Source organism: Apteryx mantelli, chromosome 4 (assembly GCF_036417845.1).
Source record: "Apteryx mantelli isolate bAptMan1 chromosome 4, bAptMan1.hap1, whole genome shotgun sequence".
Lineage (NCBI taxonomy): Eukaryota > Metazoa > Chordata > Aves > Apterygiformes > Apterygidae > Apteryx > Apteryx mantelli.
Window position 1 is genome coordinate 40,776,109 of NC_089981.1, and position 25,987 is coordinate 40,802,095.

Genomic DNA, 25,987 nt, shown 5'->3' on the forward strand with positions numbered 1-25,987 from the left:
ATGGATAAACATGTATGTTTATTCTGTTGCATTTTCGCTTTCTAGAAAATAGAGAAAAGGGAAATTTTTAGTAATTTTATTGTTGATATTTTTATACAGATTTCTTTCTACTGTAGTACATTGGCTATGGCTGAATTGTATAGTAGTATATAAAACAGTAACACAGAATGAACGCTTGTTCTACCTCATCACCTTTCCTTGAAAGGCACCAAAGTTTGCTAAATGCGGCTGCTGGCTGTTTCATGACCTTGCAGGGAGGTGAGGAAACCCTGTTATCCTTCTTTCTCAGATTTGGAACTGACACAGTGAAAATATTGTCAGAGATCAGAGCCCTTTAGTGACTCTGCAGGAAAATCAGAAACAATTCAGGGGACTTCACTTCCAGTTTTGTGCAGAACTCTTTATAGAAAGTACTGGGAAGGTTTGTCTAAACCTGCATGCTTTTCTGTGTTCAGGATAAAATCACACGGAAATGCCTAATTTCAAGAAAGTAGATATTTGCCAATCTTTTTAAAATCAGGCTTCTCTGAAGATGCCTTAATTTGGGTATGTCTTAATTATGACATCCAAAATCAAGCATTTTTGAAAATCTTGGCATCTGACTTTTTATGATGGGTTATTAATTGGTTCCCGCTTGCTGCACTCTTTTTATGATATTATTTGTTATGAGAGGAATACATTGTGTGGAGTTGTGTCAGATGACTGGGTCCTTTAAACAATTTCATTGCTTCTTTCAGTGTTTATCTCTGTATCTGCTAGTGCTGAATTCTTCCAGAATGCAATTACAAAGAAGGTTTTCAAACCAATTCTGTCCTGATTTATTAGTACATCACCTGCTCTTTTAAAGTGTTCCCAATATATGTGTTTAATGTAGTTTCCTTATGCTGAGGAGAAATTTAAGCACGTCTGTGCTTCCTTTGATAGTAAAACAGAAAAACAACTGTAACAAATACTCTGTTTCTTCTGGTAATAAACCCAAATACATTCTGTTTCTGTTAGCTAAGTTCAAAGTATGGCTCACTGCAGCCAAGATTCAGAGAGAAGTATGAAGTTCCTGTACACTGAGCTAGGATTTTCCTACTAGTTACTGTCAAGCTTAAAGCTATTCCTAAACTATCCCCCAACCATAATTTCGAAACTGTACCATTGTTTGCATTCAGCAAAAGATAATGTAGATTTTCTGAAGCCATCGGAAGCAGGCCTACCTTTCTTTATCAACTTCTGGAAACAAATCTTTACTTATACCTCCTATATCCTGATAAACTCTCAACTTACAACTGAAATGGCACTACTTGGGCCTGATCCCTGGTAGATATTAACAGGCTTAGCTCTCTTAATAGGAATTTGCTGGTTAAAATCAGCTGAGGATCTGCCCTAAGATTTCTGTCATAGGCTTTTTGAATTCTTTTAAGATTATTTTTGGTTATTGTCTGTTGGAGGAAGGAGGATTTTGGTCTTCAGCAGGATGCTGAAATGGTCAAATGAACATTTGCCTTGTTATTTAACTGCCTGCATTAAAGTATTCAAATGTAGGTTTCTGGCAACAGCACTATTGAACCATGGCAGAATAATATATGTTTTTAAATGATCAGCTGGGCTGAATGTGGTATAAACAGGAAATATTACCACTTTTTCTAACGCAGTACGTAAAGCACAACATAGACATATATATTGATACAGATAAACAGCACATAAAACCACAACATATAGGTTACATTAAGAAAGAAAGAAGAGATACTGATACAGTAAAAGAACAGTTACACTCTTGAAAATTTAGAACTGAGTTAGCTATGTGACTGAAATACACTTGAGAGTAGCAGTCATTCTTCTTTCCCCTGAAGGAGGAAAGTCCTTTCCTTCATGGTTTTTAAACATATTGCAGGGAAGTATACAAAAATGGCAGTCAAAAATAATAATAGTTTACCCTTCTAAGTCAGTAACAGTCCCACTGAAATGACTTGCCCCAGTCCATATATTTATTTATCCCAGCTGAGGATACGGTTTAGTGAACCTTTTGTAGTAAATTGGCGCTAGTGAGGAAAGAACCAGGCCCATATTACTGAATATAGTAAAAGTTGACCTCTTAAATGAAAAAATAGAGATAAACAATACTTTTTACTAATTATTTGTGCTTTAATCGGGGCAAGATCAAAGACATTCAGGGAGAAGGCTGTAGTAGCTGAATCTCTGCTCTGGTGTAAACTGGAAAGAACTCTGGGGATATTAATGAGTTACACAAGAGAAAAAAACTGCAGCGAGGGAAAGGGGATTCAGCAGCATAAATGCCCTTGTTAATTGAAAAGGAGGTGAAGTACAGAAAAGGAAGACCACCGTGTTTGACATTTTGCACTTCCAAGATGTGTTACAAATATTAATTTGCACTCTTGGACAACTAAGTTGTTATTCTCTCTGCTTTATAGATAGTTACTCTGACAAAGGAGTTCTGCTTTCCCAGTGCCACTGTGAAATCACTGTCATTGAAATTAGTGAGGGGTTTGGCTGAGTAAGATTAGAATTTGGGTAGTTAGGGGACAGATAATTCAGATGCTAAGGGTTAGCAGATATTATATAAGATTTATGGAAAATCCATGGCCTTCTTGCATGGCAGCAGGAGGCCAGGCAGGATACCCCTAAAACACATAAAACAGCACTAGATAACTATGTTTAGGCATCTGAATTGCACCTGGATTACTCTTATTTATGGATAGACAGGCCCCTAATATTGAATTCCTCCAGCTATTTACTGTAGGGGGTACTTGGGCTTTTTGTTTGTCCCAGAAAGTCGGACAAACTCAGTGTCGATTTACAGTGATTTATACATGTAAATACATGGAAATAGGAAGATAGCTCAAGAATGTAAATCAGAGCAGATTTTCTAGGCTAAGTAAATTTAAAATAAAACACTAAGTTCTGTTCTCAGCTGTACAATACACAGAGGGAGGCTCCAAATTTTGACTGAGTTATTGCGGAATTATGTGTGGGAGCAGGTTTGACTAAATTATTAAAACAAAAAGCTTTAAAATTGCCTTCCCAACAAATTGTTTTTTCAGGCTTGGGAATTTTTCTTTCCTCTTATGGCTTGGCATTTAGGGTAAATCACCTCAGCACAGTACAGCAGTTTGCATAGTTGCAAATAGGTAAAAACAGGTTCTTCTATGCTTACCTGTGTCACTTTCTCTGTTTTGAACATCCAAAGTGATATTTTATGGAAACATTTCAGTGACAGGCCTTAGACATGTTTTAAAATGTGGCTCGGAACACCTCTGGTTCACAGCATGTTTTTGCTGAGGATGTATTTGAAGAATGGAGATGGTAAATGAACATGAAAGTTGTACTCTTGATCTCTGTACAAGACAGATACCATGCTACTACAAGTAAAATTATTTTTTGTTCAGGAGTCCTGTACAAAGTCACTCTGTCATTTGAATCCCAAGTGTTCCATTAAAGCATAACTTGGCAGGGATTTAACGGATTCACAGGCCTTCTACTGGCCAGCAATTTGAGGACAAAGAAGTAAATCAGAACTTATGATAATAGCTTTGCTATATTATATTTTTATAGTTAAATAGGACTGTTTCTCATCCTCACCCAGTTCTTATAAAGATTTTTGGAATGAATTCATAGAGGGAAATACCTGGTAGTTTATATTGTGTAGTCCAGCATTTTATGCCAAGCCAGGTTTTCCACAGTATATTATTGATTGCTGTGTCTGCTCTTGTTTTGCAACATTTCAAACCAGAGGACTTTCATCATTCTTCTGGGGCTAGTATTTCATCTGATAGATTTCACTGTCAGGAAGTTTCTCCTGATAATCCTGATAGCTCTCTTCTCTGGCTCTGTGATAAGTGACTCCATTATTCTTTGCAATATGTGCGTGATCAGTGGACATTTTCAGGAGATTCCATTCCAAATTGGAAGACAGAAAGAATTTTAAACAATGTAGAGGATAGATGGACAGAAAGAAGGTATCAGTGGGATATACTTTCTGATAGAAATATGTTTGCGAAGTCTGCAACATACTTTTCAGTGACACACAATTATGATGAATATTTCTCTTGAGGGGCTCAGATTTACTTTTCTAGAGACCTGAGCTTGTTATGTCATTGTTAAGGTGCTGACAGTGGAACTTCTCAAAAGTAAAACTGAAAAACTTTCTGCAGAGTGAGTATGTGAATATGGAGGAACCTTCTTCCTCTGCTGCTTTCTTTTGTGTTTGTATCCTTTATTTTGGGCTCTTGTCAGATGTTGTAAAGACCAGTGTTGTACATTTGGGTCTGGGCAGGCTGCGAACTGTGACTGTGACTAACGAGTCAATTATCAGTTAGGCAGGGGGAAGGCAGGGCGGTCCTCCTGCTGGCTGGAATGTGATCCTTTTTCCTGCTCTTTCCAAAGTATGGACGAGAAAGGTTGGAATTCAGAATGTTGTCAGAGACATGACATTTTTCTGCAAAATGTAGCTTCTTTAGATTTAGAACAATTCATGTGAGGTTTTTTTAGTATAATTTTGTTTTAAATTATAACTCTGACTGCTTCAAGGGAGCCAGTTACCAAGATGCACGTGTTGAGAAACTAGAGCCATCAGTCGTTACTTTGGACAACTGAAGAGCGGCCTTCACTGGCCCTGAATGATTATGCTCGAGGCTAGCAGTGTACTGCACTGTTTGTTTCACCCCCCAGTTTTGGTGACACAGCCTCATTATGCACATGGTGGCTTATGTCATATTGTGTCTGCAGCATGCAGTTTTGAAACTGCTTTTGGTTGCTTAGATTTTTTTCTCTTTTCCTTGTGAATTTTTCTCTACTTGCAGTCATGAATCTAGTATCACATTGTATTTGTGACTGTTTCATCGAATGTAATGTTTGATATTATATAATCCAACAGCTCTGCAATGGTCTTAACCAAGAAAAGTTTCTGACAGCAATTTATGACTGATCCCCTAGGAAAAGGGACAGTGCTTCTAGTAGTAGTCTGGGATGGATAAATGGCATATAAATACTGAAAATACACTTGATTTCTTATTAGTTCATTTAATCTATCTAGCTTTTTAACTGTGACAATAACTCAGCTGCCCCAAAATATATATATCCTATTAAAATAAGTTTGTGGGCTTATGTGTGTACCGTCTAATTATAACTGTCCAACTCTGTGTCATAGATCTTTTGATGCTAAAAATGATATTCTTCTAGTTGGGGTATTCAGAATCTATGATTTGGAGCAGGGTGGTCTGATTTATATTCCAGTATATCCAAGATTGGCATGGGTTTGTGCAGGAATATCATGTTTATTCAGAGAATATCAGCTGTATGAATTATGACTCTGATCATTCCAGTTGATGCTTTTTGTCTCCTTGTTGACCTTGCTGAGAAAAGTATATGTTTTCCAGAAGCTTCTTCCCAGGTCGCATACATAAAGCTCCCTGAAATGTGTACAGTGAGGACACTGGGTCCTCATTACCTGTAATTACACTCTATAGGTCTGCTTATGTTTGGCTACATAATTTGCTCATGCAGATATAGCCTGAAAGCCATCAATATCCTTTTGTGGCTTCTCAGTCTTTAATATGAAACTTTTACATTCTTAGTATAAACCAGGAAGTTCATCCTGTTATTATCACTATAATAATAAAAGATTGAAGCTTTGCAAGCAGCTTGTCTGATTCTTCCTGTTAAGTTGAGAGACAATAAGAATATCTTCAAATAGCAGGTGATTATTTTACCTGTCAAGAGTTTCAGAGGGCTTCTGGTGTGATATGTCATTTCCACAGCTTGAAAAAGAGAGTGTGTAGGAAGAAGTGATTGCCCATATGTAGTGCTGTTTCCAAATATTGTTTTAAGAAAGTACATGTTAAAAAAGCAGGGAGAAGCCAGATGTCGTATCGAAAGACCTGGGATTTAGGAATTATCTCTGGTCTAAGACTTAAAATCGGTTTGCTAGGTTGTTCTGATCTGGTGCAATTCACTTTTTATGAACCTTGACTCTTATGAGTATAGACTTTAGGTTGTGTCTAGAATGCCAGCCCTTTCAGTGTCATAATAACTGGGGCATGGAGCTGTCCATGGGGATTAATAACTCTTTGGGAAAGGGGACTGCTGAATGTACTAACCCCGAGGGCATCATTAAGACTATCCACAAGAACGACTTCAGTGCCCATAACATATAATTATGCCTTCAAAATGTACTGCAGTGTTTCTTATTGTTGTGAAGTAGATTTTTCAAATTAAAAGCAAGAAACTTGTTAAATTCAGCATTTATTTTTCATTAAGAACATGTGGTTTGAAGTCCATTTGAATTTATTGTCCTGCAGCTGCTCCATATTTGATAATGGAATTTTTAAAATAGAAAAGTCATGCAGTTTTATTTTGACCATGATTAATATATTTTTTTACCATGTTGTAGGGAAAAACTATTCAGCATGAGGTCAGAAATCCATACTTCCATCCACATACTTGTCCTGATCTCTAATGAGCTCGTATATCCAGCCTGCACTGTTGAGATTCGGTTTGATGATTGGCTAGCCATATCCTGATTCTGCTGGCTGCTCTGTGCCCTGTGGATCTGGTAGGACAGTCAGCAGAGCTAATAGTTGTCCTATGCTCCTGTTGTCAAGGGAATTTTTAAAGGTCTGAGAGATGTCCCAAGCTATCACCGAAAGCCACACTTTTGTTTTGGAATACTTTCGTATTTTCTGTGAGGGCCCAATTAGCCACTACTGATAGATAAAATAAACATGAGAGAAGGTATTCCAATCTTTTGTCAATGCACTGTCAAAATCTTTTTCCAGTCTGTCTTTCAAGATCAGAGGAATCCCCTAAGGAAACCAACCCTGCTTAAACTTCTGCATTTAATCTTTAATCTCAGGAACTAAACCTCTGACCCACAAATATCACTGACATGCTGCTATTTGTTAGTCTGACCAAAAAAATAATAATTACTGATAATTTTTTTCCCACACAGTCAGGCTGCAGGTATACTGGGGCAAATCAAATAAGTGATGCTCTAAGTGAAGATCATACTACAGCTGTTAAAGACTGAAAGCTGCAGTGCCTAGTGATCCCAGTACATCCAGCTAAAATGAGAGGATGTTCTACCAAATAAGGGTACAAGGGCTAGATACACTGTAGGACGAGGAGTGTAAATGCTTGCTCAGTGTCAAATGCAGTGTAGGAAGCCGACCTCTGCAGTTTACTTTCTTATCTATTCCTTAATATGAGAATGCTTAGGCTTGGGCATCTTCCTGGACAGGGCTCAGCCTCTCCTCAGATTATGAACTGGGACTCCCCCTTTTTGGGGGGGTTCTGCCAATTGTGTCCTGTCTCTTTTCTTCAAAGCAGTAACATGTAGGTGATAATAGGTTATAGGATGCGTCAGTGTATCTGTTATGTGGTCCTAGACTGGTCGAGGTTCTGACAGTGCTGCCCGTGGCAGCATGAGGGCTCTGCAGGGGGGATTCAAAGCCCCTATTAGTAAGAGCTCTGACAAAGGACCTGCCAAGGCACGCTTCCCTGCTAGACAACATGGGCACCTGCCCGCACAGTTTTGAGATTCACACACACAACGGCACATGTTTGGACTGATTGTCAGTTTAAACAGAGTGATATCAATACATTGAGGTAGAAAATATGAAAACTGCTTATTTTTTTTTGACCAGACTGTCACTGTACTATGATCAGAATCACAGTCTTTTCTTATGCTTGTTAAGAAAGTACCCCATCAGTCAGGTATGTGAAGGAATAGGTGCACTTGAACTGCTTAAGAAATCAAGTGATTTTGTGAGTAAAGATCTTGCATAAGCACAGCTGTTGGACTTTTGGAACTAGACATATAAGTGTTGGAGCATATACTAGTTTTAGGGAATGAGGGGCATTTGGTTTGGTCTGGTTTTAATTCAAACAATATACAGATAAAATGGTTCTACTGAGTGCATGCAGTTGCTATTGGTTTTATACTGGTGTTACAAAGAAAAGTATCTGTCTTCATACAGGCTGGTGTTTGCAGTGCCAAATGTAGGCATAGGCACAGGCATATGTATGTGCCATTTTGCATAGCAATCAGATAATTTTTATACAAAGTGTTTAAATAAAAACAAAACTGCAGCCTTTCTTATTGTCTTGCTTTTTGTTATTTTCAGCCCTTGGATTTTTTTATCAAGCTTTCTGTATATTGCATAAACTTTTAAGACAATGAATTCTTCAGTATCAAGGCATAGGTGATACTCTATGCACTTTAAGTTCAAATTCCATATTCAGCTTTATGATAAAGACTGCAAGATAGACGTCTATGCATCATGTGATCTACATGGAAGGGAGAGTGGAAAAATGGCTGTGTAAAAGAAGTCAATATTAGATCTAATGAAATTCACGTTTTTCTTTTTTCTTGGATGGTGTATTATGTTATCTATCTGGTGTGAGTCTCCTTGCAGAGGAAGAGGGGAAGACAATACAAGGATGTAAAGCGGATTTCCTAAGAAAAACATTTTCTACATCTGCGTTATCAAGCAGAAATAAAGAGGATGATGGCTCACCTGGAAGACGCAAAGAGCTGTCTGTGCCTCTCCCACCACAGATGCCAAATGGGAATGAGGTAATGAGTTAACATTTGTCCATGTGAACAAGCATTACATTCAAAAAGATAAAAATATGGGGAGATATACAGTCCAAATGGTAGAGGCTGATGGCATTATCCCATCTGAGGCAAATATTTAAAGTACTACCCTAGTGTGTAACACAGAAATACCTGCAGGGATCATGTTTAGCAGTGGCATTTGCTCTACTGAAGAGCTGCCACAATCTGACTGATAAATAAGGAGTCCTGTGAAGACCATTGTCATGTTTTCACTACAGGCTGCAGTTAACAGTAGAGGTTGTCAGGGCAAGAAGGGAGAAAGTCTTGAGAGTATGGACTCTGTGCACGGATTTACTCTGCTTCTTGGGGATATTAGCAAGGGCTGAATTCTGTGTTACTGAAGCTAAATTGCTTCAGCTACCTAAAGTAAACAGTAGGCAGGCAGGAGGCATTTTTAATCTTCTGAAACCCATAAGATTAGGGATTTAATGTGTAGGGACAGGAAAACAATAGACATCATCTAGAGAGAGTGAGGTGGGAATCTGTGAGTTCTCTTGTTAAGAACTTCTACCTTCCTTCCTGAATAACAATGATAAGCTGTGATCTAGCCTGTAATCAAAAATTCCCTTCATTAAACATTTTATTATAAAAGAAGTAGAAGATCATATTGTGCAATATACAGAGCAACTCACTTAAGTGAGCTGAAAAGCTGTGGCTATCAGGTCTCAAAGAGCAAAAACTGTCATTTTCCTCTGTACTAGCACATGCTTTTGAGGTTAAATCAAGCACGGTTTTTAAAACAATCACTTTCTTTCAGTTGATTATATAATAATAGTGACAAGGATCTTTTTGCCATTTTTCTCAAAAAGAATGTGGTTGTCTCATTGGGATAGACTGCCTTTGGGTCTCTTACTGTATCCACTTTGGATGTGACTTTCTGACCCATAAAGCAATGTGCAGCTTCCATTATCCATTCCATTATTTATTTAATGGAACATCTTAACTTTTGTCTTTGTTGCTACAGAACAAAAATTTCAGCCACTGCACATTTTTATCCTATTAGCAATTTGAGAAACAAATACAGTAACAGTAGAATGCATTAGAAAAATTGCTAGCATAGTAGCGGGAGGAGTTTATATTGCAATAAATTGGCCACTGTAACCTTTAAACCTGCCCTGAGGAAAGGAAAGGGAAAAACTACTACTGAAAACAGTGCTTTTGTTCTAAACACTGCTTTTTAGGTATACTGTGATAACTTATACCGCTGTTCCAGTGGATTCAGTCTGAACCTGTGTAGGATTTCAGAGGATTACCTATGTACGTACTATTTTCAGGAGCACTGCATTCACTATTTTTTACATTTTAAATACAGTGTAAAGAGTCCATATGTGTAAATCAGGAGGAGCTTTGATTGTGATTTTGGTTCTGTTTCATGCATATAAGTATTTTTGCTTGCGTACCTACAGACAGAGATGAGCGAGTGCTGGAAAGTTGGTGGCCCTGATAGAAACAATCTCAGTCTGTCTGAAAGAATGAAGGCGAGGTTTTCTTTGATTTCCTTCAAGGTGGGGATTATGAGTAGAACATGACTAATTTTTGTTTCATTCATTTACAAAGTATTTGCAATTTGTTGGTGTTTTTCTTCCCTATCAGCAGGAAAGAGGAATGAGAGCATCACCATCCAACATTTTTTCAAATGTTAATGAATGTGTACTTTTGTAGTATAAGGGTTGTGTAAGTGTTAATGAAAACAGTGTCAAATCAGTTTGGAAAAAATGATCTATGAGCATCTCTAATTACTACATGAAAACACAGAAAACTACCTAGTGCATGTAGTAAATCCACCATGGCAACACTGTTCACAGGGCCCATAGCTTTTCTCCACTGTCTGTAAAGGCTTCCAGTTTGAAGGTGCTCATTTTGACTTTAAAAAATTCTTTGTGCTCTTCCCAGATTTAGCTCAATGAGGTAGATCTTTTGGGGTGATACTTTTTAGGGAGATTGAGAAGAACAGTCTCAATTTCTGTTCTCTAAATTACTCTGCAGTTTGTTCCAAATCATTAAGTTCCAGTCTCTTCTGCAAGGACGATCTGTTTTCCTGGGCTTTAGCTAAAGTGATCAGATGCATGGGATAAGTGAGAAAGAACTCTAGTTTTTGAGTCAGACTGAATCCTTTTAAGACTTTCCATATTTTATAGGTAGCAAGACTGCAGAGTTCCAAAGTTTACAACTTGCAGATTGTTATCTCAGATTTATGCAAACTGAAAACAGCTTACTGATAAGCAAAAGAAAACCCAAACTCAAAAAAGAAAACATACCATTTTACTTACAGCCATTTCATATACTTAATTGATGAACTTATGTACATGTTTCTAGAATGAAGCTCTATTTTCATAGAAGCATGGAAAGGAACCTCTGGAGGTCGTCTAGTCCAACCTCCAACTTAAAGTGGAACTGGTGCCGACATTAGATCAGGTCAACTGTGGCTTTGTTTAGCTAAGCCTTCAAAGCCTCAAAGGGGGAGATTCCACAAGCTCTCTGGGAAAACTAATCCAGTGCTGCACAACCCACTTAGGAAAGGAGTTGAAGGGAATCTTTGTTCTGTCTTTCTTCACAGTTTGCTTCTAAGAGTCTCTCTTCCAAACATTTGTAAGATTCTGCCAGCTTTTTACATTGATCATAAAGGCTGAGAAAGACCTTTCACTCTTACCCAATGCATCTATGCAGAGTGCTACCTCAAGTAAGAGAGGCCTGTTCCTATGAAGACTCCTTCCTATGAAATGTTTTATTCTTCCGTCTTCCCACCAAGTTCCTGAAAGTTCACTGCAGTTAATATGCAACAACTTTGGCAACAATTTGTTGGCTATCCTTAAAAACATTTCCTTTGAGTTATACATTTCAAAAAAAATCCCAACATATGCTGTCTTGGAAAAATTCAGGGGAAAATGTAGAAGCTGAAGGAGACAATTTAATGATTTGGTCTAGTTTGTACTGAAAGGAATGGAATTAACAGATTTTCTTCTGTATTCTGATTTTGAGCTTTTCCTGCAGGTGGGCAAGTACTTAGATTTGCAAGATATTGACACAGATGAAGAGACATACAGTGGTAGGTTTTCCCCCCTTCATATTCACAGTCATTGTCTGCCTTTGGATTCAAGTGTATTAATTTTCCTTTTTTTTCATGACTCTGAGACACTGTTTCACAGAACCCTTTCCCCTCTAAAAAGGATGTACTCCTTCAGTTCTTCCATTGCTAGAAAATTTCCAACTACCCCAAAATTAAACCACCCACTTCTTTACTCTAACAGGTAATGAGATAATATGTTTCAAACAATCTTTATTATACTGTGTCCTTGTGAGAAGTGATTTTTTTTCCAAGATTTTTCAAAATTATGAAACACTTTTTAGTAACATTTCTACATTTTTCCACACTTCTATTTAGTATTGAACTTATTTTGATTATATAGGGTTTCTCCAAATAGTAATGTGATTGCTAAGAGAAAGGTCTATAAAGTGGAAATATTTAATGAAAATATTGTCCCTACTTATTAAAATGATTTCATCCTGGGCTTAATATAGATTAGATTAATTTTGAATGCACAGCGAAGTTCTCCAGGAACTCCAATTGTAAGCATTTCAAGTTTTGTTGAACTATTCCATGCATCTGTAATAATTTTAGCTCTCTTAATTCTAAAAAAGTAAATAGAAATCCTGCGTTTGTAGTATATTTGTCTACTATAAGTGCTTGTGTGGTCTTTATCACCACCAGAATCTTTTCATGATTAAATCTATTTTCCTCATAGATACCTGTGAGTGCCCAAGGAAACCAAAACACACAGATTAAGGGATTTGCCTAAGGTCACTGAAAAAAGCTGTGACAGAGCAGACTTTTGTTCCTTAGGTCCTTGGTTATTGCCATTTGATTAGTCTGCCTAATCTGTTAACTATTTGATTAGTCTTCGCTTTCTGTATATACAGAATTCCCATGCAGAGAGCTTGCAGACTTCCAGTTGACAAATATTTAAAGCTTGGCTGTAACTCACAAGACAGCAATAAAACAACCTAAATCAGGTTTACAGCATTCTTTCCTGTAACCCGGGCATTTCAGAATGTAGGGATTAAGATAGTGGTCCTGTATCAAGTACAGAAATCAAGGATTTCTCTTCTGTGTAGCCTTCATGTGCACCATTTTTTCCCTTTGTAGGACACTTGTGTGTTCATGTTTTAATTTCTATTAAAATCTGTTAAAAAAATGGGGCTTACTGGTGGAAAACTAACCTTAAATTTTACTTGTATCATAATGAAAAGAGGATTGTGGTCCTATCTAGTTCAGTGGAAAAATTCCTAGATATCTCTAGTTCAAAACAGGCCACAAAATTGTACAAGCCCAACACTAAAATACCAAGCAAGGCAGTGAGGAAAAAAGAGCTCTGATGGAGCTTGGTAATAGTTTACACTGCCCCTTTCCATACCATGCCTGACTCTTTTCGATCATTTATGTGTATTTGTGCACGTGTGTGTGTATATCTGTGTGTGTGTGAGAGTCAATGTTAATCAGACATATTTGGAAAACACATAGTAAAATAGATTGCATTTAAACAAGTTGAGAATTACAAGAATGATCATCTGCTTGTACTGTCTGAATATCACTTTATGCCAGCATATTTGGAAAATCTTTCAGTTACTGCTTTCACTGGTGATTATAAAAATAATAATCATAACATTATACCATCACTACAGTAGATTATCACTGTGCTAACTACTAGCTTTTTATGTGACACTTGATTTGGCTTTCAATATCTGCTCTCCTCAGCTCTTCCCATGAGAGAGCATTCTCTACACAAACTGCCTCAGTGCAGAAGGAAGCCATATCCACCCCTAAGCAATCTACAGTGCCCATAATAACAACATTAAGCATTTATATTGTATTTTATAACCTTGAAACACCGCACAGCCAGGAGCTAATTATTCCTGTAAGCTCTGTAAGGAAAGTAAACAGCATCCAAATTTATACCTGGAAAATCCACAGCCTGGGTCTTGCCCAGGGCTTCACTGGAGATAGTTATTGAGTCAAGATGAAAAATTTCCCCTTGACTCCTAAGTTAGCATGCAGAAAATAGGCCTCACAGTCTGATATTTGTCTTAAATGATAAAATTCACTTGATAGGCTTCATGATTACAGAGGTAAAATCCTCACCCCTGTAGAAGGCATTGTAACAAAATGCAAATTAAAATAGAAAATGGTATCTCTATTATAGTTTGTAATAATGAAGTAATATAAAATAATATCCCTAACAACCGCCTTAATAAAGGATTCATTCTGCAGGACTCCAAGAAGTTTATAAGTAAGGCAAAGAGTTACACAAATTTGTAAGGCATTCTGCTGCTGGCCTTTTTATATGCTGCCACCTATATTCAAAACAAACAGTAGTCTTAGTGTTCATATTGGCAAATCAAGCTAGGGCATCAAGTAAAGAATACCACACCTAGCTAGTATAATTGCAACAAGATTTTATCTCTGCTTTTCTCTCTTTTATCTTGGCAACACCTCAGTATTTCTGTACTTCTTAGCTTTAAGGGCAGACCAGTTAGCAACTGTACTTCAATACAATAAATTTCACACTTAAGGGGAGGTTGCTCAAAGTTGGCAGTGTAAAAAGCATGACAGAAAATAGGCGTTAAAACATCCTATCTAAACCAATGCTTTTGGGGGAGGCCCTAGGAGAATCACTGTAGTGGGTTTTTCTTTTTTTTCCCCCTTCTCTTTTTTTTTTTGTCCTATGTCCAATGTCTTTTAAGGTGTGAACAGCTGCTTCTTATGAAGAAAACAGCTCATAGATTTAGCCAGTGTGCAAATATACTGTAGCTGTTTTCTGTAGACAGCACCGGGCTGAAAGCCTGAAACCAAGGCAGTGCTTTGCATTGTGGGACTTTGGCACAATAAACTCTGACTGGCAAAGTAAGTAAAGTTGCTTCCTTAAGCCATAGCTTTAACCCATAGTGTAGAGACAGTGTGTGGATGGTGGGCTGTTTTAATTTCTCTTTCTCATTAAATTTAATCTCCAGCTGTAAGTAGCTTAAGGCAATAATACAAATCATCAGGCTTTCTCCTGGGAGAATGCTTAGCACCCATATTTTGGCAATAGATTTCCTTTTCAGGACTGCTGACAAATCACCTTCTGCAGGCTCAAAGAATGGGTGGGTAATAATAGAATATTTGCATAAAGCACAAAATATATAAAATGCATGTCTAGAGCCCTTGAGTGTGGTATTTGTTAAATACAGAAGCAAGTAACAACAGGACTGATTGAGTGTTGTATGGGTGAGGATACATAGGCAAGGATATCACAGTTTTGTCCTAATCTGGCTTGGAAGCCTAAAGTACTGCAAACTTGTTTTTTCAAAGTCCCCATTATCTGTAATCTCACAGAAGTTGTAGAGAACCTGGGTGACTCAGTTACTTTGAAGCTGAGGCCAAGCACTACTATTTGTTTATTTAAAAAAGCAAACAGTTCTTTAGACAAATTATGTCCATATCTGTTGTTTACATAATCTGTGTTTTCTCATTTGTATTTTGGACCCATATTTACATTCAGGAAGATAAGCTTGGGGAACAGGATTCAGAATTAAATTCTGTGGATTTTTTCAAATATGGACCTCCTCCTCTGCCTGTGAATCTCCTTCCTTTCCCCCCCCCCCGTCTCTGCAACCCATTTAACACTGCTTAGAGATGATCTCACACAAGGCAGCTCCTTGGGGCTAACAGCCAGAAGCCTGAGAATCAAAGGAGACAGCAAAACTTAGCTTTTAAGCTTTTTCCTTTAGCACTCCCTCTCTCCTCAGCTTCCATCAACACTATTTTTGTCAAATGTAGCATCTGAAAGTGGTAAAACCTGAGCTGATCTATCTATAGCTATGCATTGGTTGGGTACAGTAAAGACAGACAAGACTTTAAACTTCTTCACTCTTGTAAATTCAAATCGGATTTGTACCAACAGCATCTTCCCCCCCCCCCCCCCAATTTTAATTAATACATCAATGGTACAAAATGAGCAAAGAAACCAACCCAGCAGTGTTCACAGATGCAGTAATCACTTTCTGTAGATCCATCATGGGGGGGGGGGGGGGGAGAAGAAGACTAAAGGTAAGAGAATTGCTCAGTTTCCAAACCTGCCCTGCTATGCTGTGCTGGACTTGAGTAAGATCCCAGGATGTCACAGCCACATCAGCCAGGGAGCTGATTCTCCATAGCAGTAGGAAAGAGGTATTCCAAAACCTCCTCTCAGTATTTTGATATCACTGCCTCCTCAGTTATCTCTATATATGGTGCCACTGGCAGTATCTAAGGCATTCCTGTTGCTAATTAATCACCTCCACAGAGAACATAATTAGCAGCTTAATTAGGATCATCATCCACTAGTGCTGTAGCATCAGCCTGAACCAGCTGTGAGGTACTGGCTAGAACTTACAATAGCCTACAGTTCCTTTGGGAGCTCCCACTGAGAAAGAGGACTGTCAAAACTCCCTAATTTTTCTCTCTGAGAGAGTTTCTTGATTAAACATTATCAGGGAAAGCAGCATTTACCAATTAGACTTTCATATGCTGTCACACAGCCAGAATAGAGAGACAAAGCTCATTTCTCGCATGTCTACTGGCAAGCAAAGGTTGATTACTGCATTCTTATGGGGTGATTGAAGGAAATTTGAAACATTGTTTGCATTACTAACAAGCCTTAAAAAATTAGAACTGACAGTCTGAGTATGACAAGCACTTCTTGCTAAAAGCAAAAATAAATTTCCTTCTGTTGTCCTAATTTTAAGAGTTTTCTTTTTGAGTCATTGCCAAGGCTGTTACATAACAGTGCTTCCTCCTCATCTTCTCTCCACAGATTGGTCTGTTGGGGTGGGGAGAAGGGAATTAGCTCCTACTACAGAAATAATGAGCATTCATATCAGGAAGTGATACAAACTTCTTGATGTCCAGGCCTTCCTTCCTTCAGTGAGAGTATATGTTTAGGATGCAGGCTTGAAACAATAGCAGAAGATCTCACTGCCTTTGGATGAGCATTCACATCTTCCCTGTGTCCTACACAAATAGTTTTGACTCCAGTCATGAAAGAATGAAAACAGCAGTTGCAGAGCATGTGAAGACATAACATATACCTATGGACTGGACTCTGTTTTTCAGAAAGCCTTCTCAAATAACTGAAACAGAATGAGCTCAGATACTATGCTGAGAACAAGTACTGTAAGTGCATAAATGGCTAGAGATAGATATAAGTAACCAAGAGAATAGGGCTGAAAGCTGGAAACCACTTACACATGAATCATGAGCCAAAAGATGAAAATTCGGGAATAAGATGAGATCCCAAGGGCATGAACTTCAGCTCTTTATTAAAGATTATTCCACTTCAGAAATCAAAAGTGGTTAGCCCTACTGGCTTTGAAATTATATACAAAAACCAGAAGAAAAATTAAATGAAAAATTTGGTAATGGATTTTTCAGGAAGGCCTAGCTAGGAAATCATTTTTTTCAAATTCGGATTTACAGGAGGATGACAGGTCTGTAACTCAACTACTGTTGTGAAGGTGTGCAGGTAGAGACACATGGCCACTTCTTCTTCCTTTTCACATTGGATCTATGTCCACTCTTGTTATTTCCATTTGTTGACATTTAGGCAACACTTTGAAAGTTTATTCTGAGATTTCAAGAAGGAATCAAGCTACTAAAATCTAGTATAAAGCTGTAAAGAAACTTGCACATCATCCAGAAAAAATAGTAGGTAGATTTACATAATCCTTCAACTAAATTGTGAGACATATGGTCTCTTTAAATTTCTTCATAAAAACATTACTGAGAGAAGACGGCCACATTTGTGCTATGGTAGAGCTGAGATTGATTCATGTTAAAAGATATTTCTAAACCTAAGGCATGTCCTTTGGCACTGCCACAGAAAGCAAACCACTGTTCCCAGTGTGAACATTTTGCTTAAGAAGTATGCAAAGGAAAAGTGATTCAGAAAGTCTATGCATTTGTGAATTGTGGACCAAATCCTGCCAACGTGGAAAGGCATACATGTCCCCATATCCCAGATATAAGGAAGTCCTCTCAAGTGCCTCTTTTTGGAAAGCTGAGAGAGGAACAAACATCCATGAAACATCCTTAAAAAACAGAGACATCTGGCACTGTATAGCGAGGTGGGGGATATTATTACTTCTATCAGGTGTTTTTACTTAACATGTCAGGGGAATGTGGGAAAAGCTTTCTAAAGATTCTTTATGCCCAATGTACAGATGTTGAAACTCTAGCAAAAGAGAATTGAAATAGACTGTCTTGCTAATCAATGGCAAGATGAGGGCTCAGTTGGGCATTTTATAACTCCTACTGCAGATGTGTCTGCTCAGGACTTTTCTTCCATGTTATGAAAGAGATTAATCTAATCCCACATTTTCTCTGAGTTTAGGAGTTTCTAGATCCAGGGTTTTAATTCAGCATCCTCAAGAAAGAGGAGTTAGCCATCTATTTTTGATCAAGTTTGTTTTTTCTTTAGTATAGTATATCTTATGATCTAGATTTTAGCTCAGGACTGCATTTGTTTTAAAGAGAACTACCTGTATTATATATTGAACAACAATAAGAGTACAGCACCCTTTGACTAACAAGCTTCTGTCTCTGTCTGAGCATTGCAGACTTTTAGACATGATTTTGCTAATTTATACATTGAATGGAAAGATAAAGTTGTGTATTTTGTATTCAGCAGGGTCATTAGTTCTTCCAGGAGAGGTGGAACAGACAGTGATTTGCTGTACACTTTCTTTTGATCAGCCTATTCAATGGAAGGTCAGGACTTTGTCAGTTATACAGCCATCGGACAGCAAAACACAAGAGGTATGAGGTCAGATTTATTTAAACACTATTGGGTTTTTTTTTAACCTTATTTCCACATAAGAACAGGGGGATATAGATGAAATGTGTGCTGTGAGTTAACAGTGAATTTTTAAATTAATTATGAATTCTTAAATACATTAAAAGATAGATAAGTACTCTGACAGAAAGGTTACTGTTTTATGTTGCACACTGCTATTATATAAGCCTACATTTTTTTCTTATTTCCGACTTTAAACTGTGTGTGGACTTCTTTATATTTAATTGATATAATTCACAGAATACTGAAGTAAACTTTTGCAGTTCCTGACCTTTTAACAAATTATGACTTACATAGAATGATGGCCCATTTAATTTCCAGGGATTTCATGATTTTACAATATACTGCCATTCTCGTTGGGCTGAGTGTAGGAATCATCTTCTGCAACAACCAGTTAGTGAATGATACATCTAATGTGACATTTAAAAGAAAAAAGATTTTAGAATATATTGTGATCAGAATTGGGGTTTGTCCTCACAGAAATGAGTGGTAGCAAGGTGCTGCTGAGGATCAGCATTGTGTAGGTCTGTTGTGAGGTTTGCATTATGGGTCTCAGTCTTTTAATCAGAAACAATCAATAAAAGTTTTAATTTAAAATTGCCATGTTCCCTCAGAATTTCAGTCATATTCAAACCGGAAAAGAAGGTATGGATTGCTCACAGGCTTATTTTAAGTCATTAAGCTTCCTGTCCAAACAGCTGGTGTGAGCATTAACTTTCAGGGATGTTTCTATTGAAAAGAATTTGTCACCACTCTTTTCCCCTGCCTGATCATTATAATAGAATCTGCAGCTAGCTTCTGGCTAAAACTGGGCAGTTTTGATAGTTTCATATGTTTATTGATGTCCCATGGGGCTTAAATCAAGTTTATAAATGATGTGTGACCAATGAAGAATTGATGTTTTTGCAGTGCATATGGTGCCTCCTTTCCTGAGCTCAGTTGTGTTTGGTTCTTTGCAATAAACTCTTAAAAATTTACCATAAAGAACAAGCCTGCTTTGGGAAAAAGTAAATGTTTTAAAATGACCTTTCAAGCTGTAATACCCACCATTCTGTGAATAAAAATACTCACTCTTTTCTCTAAGCATTGATATAATTCAAGGTTTTTACCTTTAGAAATATCCATTGGTACACAAAAAGATCCAGAATGAGGTATTATAGTTTGCTCATCTGGTGACTCCTGTATAGCACCGCAAAGGAAAGAGGATTGTAGGAGCCTGCTGTGTTCATAAAGGATTGCATATGACTCTAAGCTATAATTTGTGAGAAATAGATGAAGATCCCACTGCATGCAAAATATATTTCCATTTGAGAAAAACTTGGGTTAGGCAAGAGAAACTGAGTATTCTTACACTGGCAAAGGGTTTTTTGCATTTTTCAAGAATAAAGATGTATGATTACCACAACTATTTGGTTGGTGTCAGGCTGCTCAATACTTAAGTTGAAGGCACTCTTTCCCCTAAATTATGCACATACGTGTGCCTTCATTTAGACATTATAACTGTGGCCCAATTTTCAGAACTGTCAAGGCTAAACAGGTCCATTTTAAAATCCCTCAATGTTTCAAATTGTCATTGCTTTGAAAATTAAGACTTGTGTTGCTTATGGCAGGACTTGTTTAGAAAGGGGAAAAGATATTCCCTAGAGACATCCCTGCTTTGAAATGACACAGTTCTCTATCCATCAAAACAAACCCATGAGGGAAAGGCAATAGAATGTGGCTGCCTAGTCTGTAGTTTGGTTTTCCATACCCTGTGAAAAATAAACAAGCTTAATAGCGCAATGTAGATGTAGGAGAGCCTGTGCTATGGACATATTTGTGAGAAACTTCAGGGGAATGTGCATATTTCTTAATGTATTGCTAGTGAAAGTTTAATATACAAAAATAAGCTCTATTAAGATCCAATGTATATTTGCCTAATTGTTAAAGAAAAACTCCTCTCCCTGAAAATGATTCCTCTGTCAAATGTTGTTGGGAAGAGGCTTAGTGAATGACACAGTAAACTGTTTGTTTTGGCCAGCAGCTTTGCTTCATCTCTCTTCCTTGGTTTTCGCCATAGATACATTCCTGGATTTTGATATATACAGTGCAGCATACATGACCTCCCACAGACCACTGCAAACTGAAATTGCATTCACTCCGTGGTTGAAGTACATTATCACAGAACATTTACCTCCCCTACCCAGATATTTATGCCTTCATCTATTTCTGCTTAATAATTTATTTCATAAAAGATAGAGTTTTTTAAAATTAACCATATATGTTAATATCTGCTTCCTAGCTGCTTTATTTGTTGCTATTTTCCCCCTGCATACACATGGGTGAAGCTGAATATATATTTTCCATCCACTCACTATTCACATGTGTTCAAAGTGGGGTTCATTTCACCTAAATTTAGCCTTAAGTTTAGTCTCCTTTGGTCCTGTCATCAAGGGGAAGACATAAGCACCTCCAGAAAGTGATTCATCCCACTTGCTGTAGGCATTTGTACTAAGAGGTAATGTACCTCCATTCACAGGCTGACTCTCAGGCTGGTTCTTTTTTGGCTAATTGATTACCTTAACCTAGAGGCCTAACTTCTGTATGGCTGCGATTGGGAAAGATAAATTCTGCCCTTCCATTCTCCATCATTTATCTTTAGTTTGAGCATTCCAAAAAGTATTTACAGTGCCTGTCATTTTAGCTTTATCTGTGGAATGGCACCAGTGAAACTTAAAATGCAGATTCCATTGACTTCCTTTGGTTTAAGATTTTAATGATAGGCTTCAACTAAGGTTTGTTTCTGCTAACTGCTATGCATAAATACAAGAACAAGGAAGAACTTATAACCTGAAGACAGGGTTGGTGTAGTGAAAGAAAATGGAGGGGTTATACCTTTTGGGAGAACAATAGAGACACAGAGACTGAGTGACTTGTCCAGGGTGATGAAGCAGAAGTAGAAAATGGGCCAAGACTTATTGACTCACAGTCTAGTGCCCCATGCTCAAGTCAAACTTTCTTTTGTCCCAAGGACCCCAGTGCATATTACACTTACATAAGATAATGGCATACATGCCTTTTTTTTCCCTTTTTTTGCTCATTGTTATTGACCTAGTCATTTTTCTCTTGAGTAGACAATGAACTCACCAGTGAGTATGTGTGCATCCTTTGCATAATTTGAATAAGTGAATCATAGACTGTCCATAATTACACGGAAATACAGGTTTTAGAAGGACAGAATCAAGCTGTTCAGTTAACTGTAACTCCACACATCATTAATAAAAAGAACCAAGTTGACAATTATTAATAGACTTTTGAAAGTCTCAACTTTAAGGTATTTTATTTACAAGATTACTTTGTAAAACAGCCTCTAGCAAAATACTTCAGTTATTACTATGAATATTACATTCTTTTCTTCTTTAATTTGGACATGCAGGGGCTGTAAATGAAAATGATTCTTTCTTCAGATGTGTCTCTGTTTGAGTAAATCACATGGGCAATCTTAAGCAAACTGGCAGTTTTCTAATAGAGCAAAATTCTGTTCCCAGAGAGCTTCCAAAAGGATTTCAATTAGATGTTAAATGAGACACCTGGAATTCACATATTTCTCTCAGCTCCTTAGGCAAAAATAACAAGGTAATAACTTGATCAGCTCAGAGGATTCAGTGTTTTATTGCAAAATGTCTTCCTTTTGAAGTAGATCAAAATTGCAGTTTGCAGTCTAAAAATTTTAGATCACTTGTCTGCGTGGAAGGTTGAGATGAATGGCTTCTTGGGAGAAGAAAAAAAGAACCTTCAGTGCTTTGAGAGCACACTGATAAATATGCAATGTGAATAAAGTTTTTTGAATGTGCAATGAATGGGTAACAATTTTTTTTTAACAAAAGCTTTTCCAGTATTTCTCTACATCTGCATGAATTATTAGTGGAATGACATGAAGGTCAAGACAAAGGCACAATGAATAAGTGTTTACTTTCCATTGCTATGCTGGTGCAGGAAGGATAGATTTGATTTTGTAGAATCCCAATGAAGGTTTACTGTAATTTAAATTACAGTAATTTAAATTACCTACAGATGTGGTAACAAACACTGTTACAACCAAAGTAACTGAAAAATATTTGCATATTGCATCATATTTTAGAAGGATGTTCTGGCCTTCGGCAAAGGAAAGACAGGTAGTAATGAAACCCAATTGCTGGTACCCTTACTGACATGGAGTTTTAGTAAGCTATGTCCATGGCAAAGATGAAACTGGACATGATTGTGGTGAGCGGGTGAAGGAACTGACCGTAGCCTTGATGGGAAAAGAGCTTGTGTGCATGTTTTGCCCCATGTAAGCTTTTCTTGAATGTGCTATTTATAAAAGTTAACTATGGTTTACCTGTGATAGTCTGTGGATATAAGCAAGACAATGTTTGCATGCAGAATTAATATCTTCTGCTAGACCAGTTCTTTCCACAAATGTTGACTGCTTATTTATATATGCATATGGTCTACAGGTCTGCACCTAGGATTAATTATATGCTACAGCACCTACTGAAGCCAATGTAAGCCCATTCCCTAAAGCACTGAACAATACAGACACTTAAAAATTCAGCAAAATCAAATATTGCCTGGTCACTCAGGCTATATTACAATTTACTTGTAGTGACATTAGATTTTAACAAGGGTGTAGACACTTGCAGAATATTCACTGCCACGTCTTAACGGTCAGGTGCCCGGCCACGGGAGAGGAATCTAGTTACCACCTCTATCACTTACTAGATGGCATTAACTGTATCCATGAAGCTTCTTCCAAAATGTTACCAGAAATTGTGTGTGATACTGTGTTTCTAAATTGAGTAGTGACTGTAAGATGCTGAGTGTTTTTCCTCTCATTCAACAAAACAAATAAGTGCATGCTTAACTTCAGACACATAGTCACTGGTTTGAATAAGGATTCATCAGACATTTGAAAACAAGCGTGTGTTTAAATGTTTTGCTGATTTGGGACTGTCTTTGAAACACAGAGCCCTTGAGATCTGCTGTCTATCATGGCTGAAATTTCTAGACATTTTCTACTAACCTCCTCAAAGCACAGGGAGCATTCCTGTACTGCTTGGGCAGTGAGTATGCCTCTCCTCTGTAGTTCTGGAATTCATTTGCTGTAGCTACTTACCATGAAGCTTTTGTGCCATGGCCCCCTGCAGTTTCTTATCAGTGTACAGCTTGTCATAGTTATTCTTTTAAATTATTTTATAAGCAGAGAGTTTCTTCTAAGATATTTCAATGAGAAGCAATATAGAAATGCTACGCTATGTCAACTAAGCAAATATTGGCAAATGCAGCAAGACTTTCTGTTCATCATCCAAGAAATCTAAACTAGCCAATCCTACATTCACGAGATAGTTAAAAGAAATTATTAGAGCCTGAAAATTGATTAGGTGTAATTCTGCTCATTTTATGCATTTCCTTTGCTGAAACTGTGCTTTGGGAAACATGTTATATTAGTATCAGATGCAAGTACACTGAAGTTTTATGTAATACTAGTCCAAATTTTAAGGATATGGAATCTGTCTTTGAAATTTAACATAGTCGTACATAACTTGTCCATATCCCTGCAACGCTGCTGCTACAAGTGCTAGAAATGTAATAGATGTGTGCAAAGGAGGTTTTTAGATTCCTTGCCTTGAGCAAAATTAGCTAATGATATTCATTCAGATACAGTACAGTACAAATGGGGCACATTAAATGGCTTAAATTAGGTCAAATTGAATAATTGAATTTATTCTTTTACTTAAAAACAACATAATCAGCTGAGAGTGCTGGAGTCTGAAAAAATAGTTTAATTAAATATTAATTAAAAGTTTATACTTTGAGCTTCCTTATCATTACTTGCAACAATATTATTTATGTATCTGTTTTTCCTCATTGCAGCTACTAGGGGATGATGTTCAGCCATTCTCACTTGATGAAGAATTTGATTATGACAATGTGGCTTTGACCCCTAAGTTCTCTGAAGCTGAGCTGAAGGCCATTACAGACTTGTCTGAAGAGAAGAAAATGGAGACAGATGTGAAGTCAGCAGGAGCTAAAGACTGAGTCAGATGTACCTCGCATGGCATTCTATGCAGTGCTGTTGAAATAACATTTTTAGGGGGTAAATCTAGCTCCCTATTGTACCCTTATTTAATCTTTTTATCTGTATGGTCTGTAAATAACATCCTCAAGTTTTTTTTATTTGTTCCACCAAAGCGTCTTGGAGCCCTGAGATTGCCTTCCCAGCCACCTTCTTCTAGTCCTAATACAAGCACAGAATAGAAGGATGGTGCTTGCTAGAAGGAAGAGTTGCTTGTGTAGTAGTCCTTCAGCCAGCAAGGAAGTATTTCTTTCCCTTATATATGTATGTACATGGACTTGTGCATTCAGGTTGGCTAAGGAGGTCTGTATTTGTCCCTAAATCCAATGGGATTTTTGTGTACATCTATGACCTTATATATTCTTAGGCTGCAGTCCTCAGCTACTTTGTTGTTTTCCAGCTTGTACAAGGCAGTTGGAAGGATGTCTCAAATAAGAGCCATGAATTCCCTTTTCTAGAAGAATCCTTGAGTAGGGTAGAGCCTTTATTGCCTCAGGCTAGGCCTGCTGGAATAATTGCTCCTTAAGACCAACACAAGCTGGTGCAACTCAGAATAGTTGTATGGCTACTCTAACTTGTATTTGGTACTGACTCCAGTTCTTGACTAACTCAAAGCTAGTCCTAAAACTGCCTTTGCCTATTTCGTTCAGCAATGCAAGTAAGAACTTTATGCAGCTGAGGAATCAGCCTTTAGCCTCTCCCTATCTTTCTATCTATTCAAAGATACAGATTTACACCAGCAAATAAATCCAGGAATGTTTTTCATCTCTTCTGGGTTACTTCAGTTCTGCAGAAAAATAAATATTCCTATTTCCAATAAACTTTTTAAAACAGATGATCAAAGTTGACTCTGTGTAACTGCTGACAATTAAAAAATTAACTGCTACTAAAAGTCTTCCAGACAGAGAAAAAATAGTGATCTGTTAAAGAAATTGGCATTGAAATGCTGTCAGATTTTACATCTTTTTACGGGAGATGATTCCAGATAGCAGTTTAGGACTTAAACTTAGCATCACTCAATACAGGAAGCTCTGGAGTTGAATAAAGTATGCATAGTATAGGTGGGAGAGAAGAATGTGCATCTCTAACACAAGATAGTATGTACTCTTGCCATGAGATGTTTAGAATTCAGCTTTTCTCAGCTTACCAAGGAAACTTTGCTAGTGAGGCTTGGTTTAACATTACATTACTGAATTGTATTATTGGTCTTTTTCATTCCAGTATAACTCCATTAGCTAAAGTTGATTGACCAGCATTTTCTCCTTGGCCTATCTCCATTATCTCTGATGTAGGAGACTAACATGATGAATATAGTAAGAGAGCCTGAGCGGGTAGATTAGAGACCAAACTACATGTTGTTTAAAGGCTTTGGATGAAATCCATAAGGACGGGTGCTCCGTT

At 37.4% G+C, this 25,987-nt stretch overlaps 1 protein-coding gene across 5 annotated transcripts in view; it reads left to right on the plus strand.

The window, feature by feature from the left end:
- Positions 1-25,429, plus strand: part of IFTAP (intraflagellar transport associated protein) — a 42,583-nt gene extending 17,154 nt beyond the window's left edge. For 3 of the 5 annotated variants that reach the window (XM_067296305.1, XM_067296307.1, XM_067296306.1), the window contains 5 exons: positions 8,421-8,581; positions 10,030-10,128; positions 11,603-11,669; positions 18,322-18,452; positions 24,385-25,429. In XM_067296305.1, the coding sequence (XP_067152406.1) occupies positions 8,421-8,581; positions 10,030-10,128; positions 11,603-11,669; positions 18,322-18,452; positions 24,385-24,549 (623 nt within the window). In that variant the 3' untranslated portion in view covers positions 24,550-25,429. The remainder of the gene's footprint in view (positions 1-8,420; positions 8,582-10,029; positions 10,129-11,602; positions 11,670-18,321; positions 18,453-24,384) is intronic. The other 2 variants (XM_067296308.1, XM_067296309.1) reach the window with 2 other exon arrangements.
- Positions 25,430-25,987: the final 558 nt, after the last annotated feature.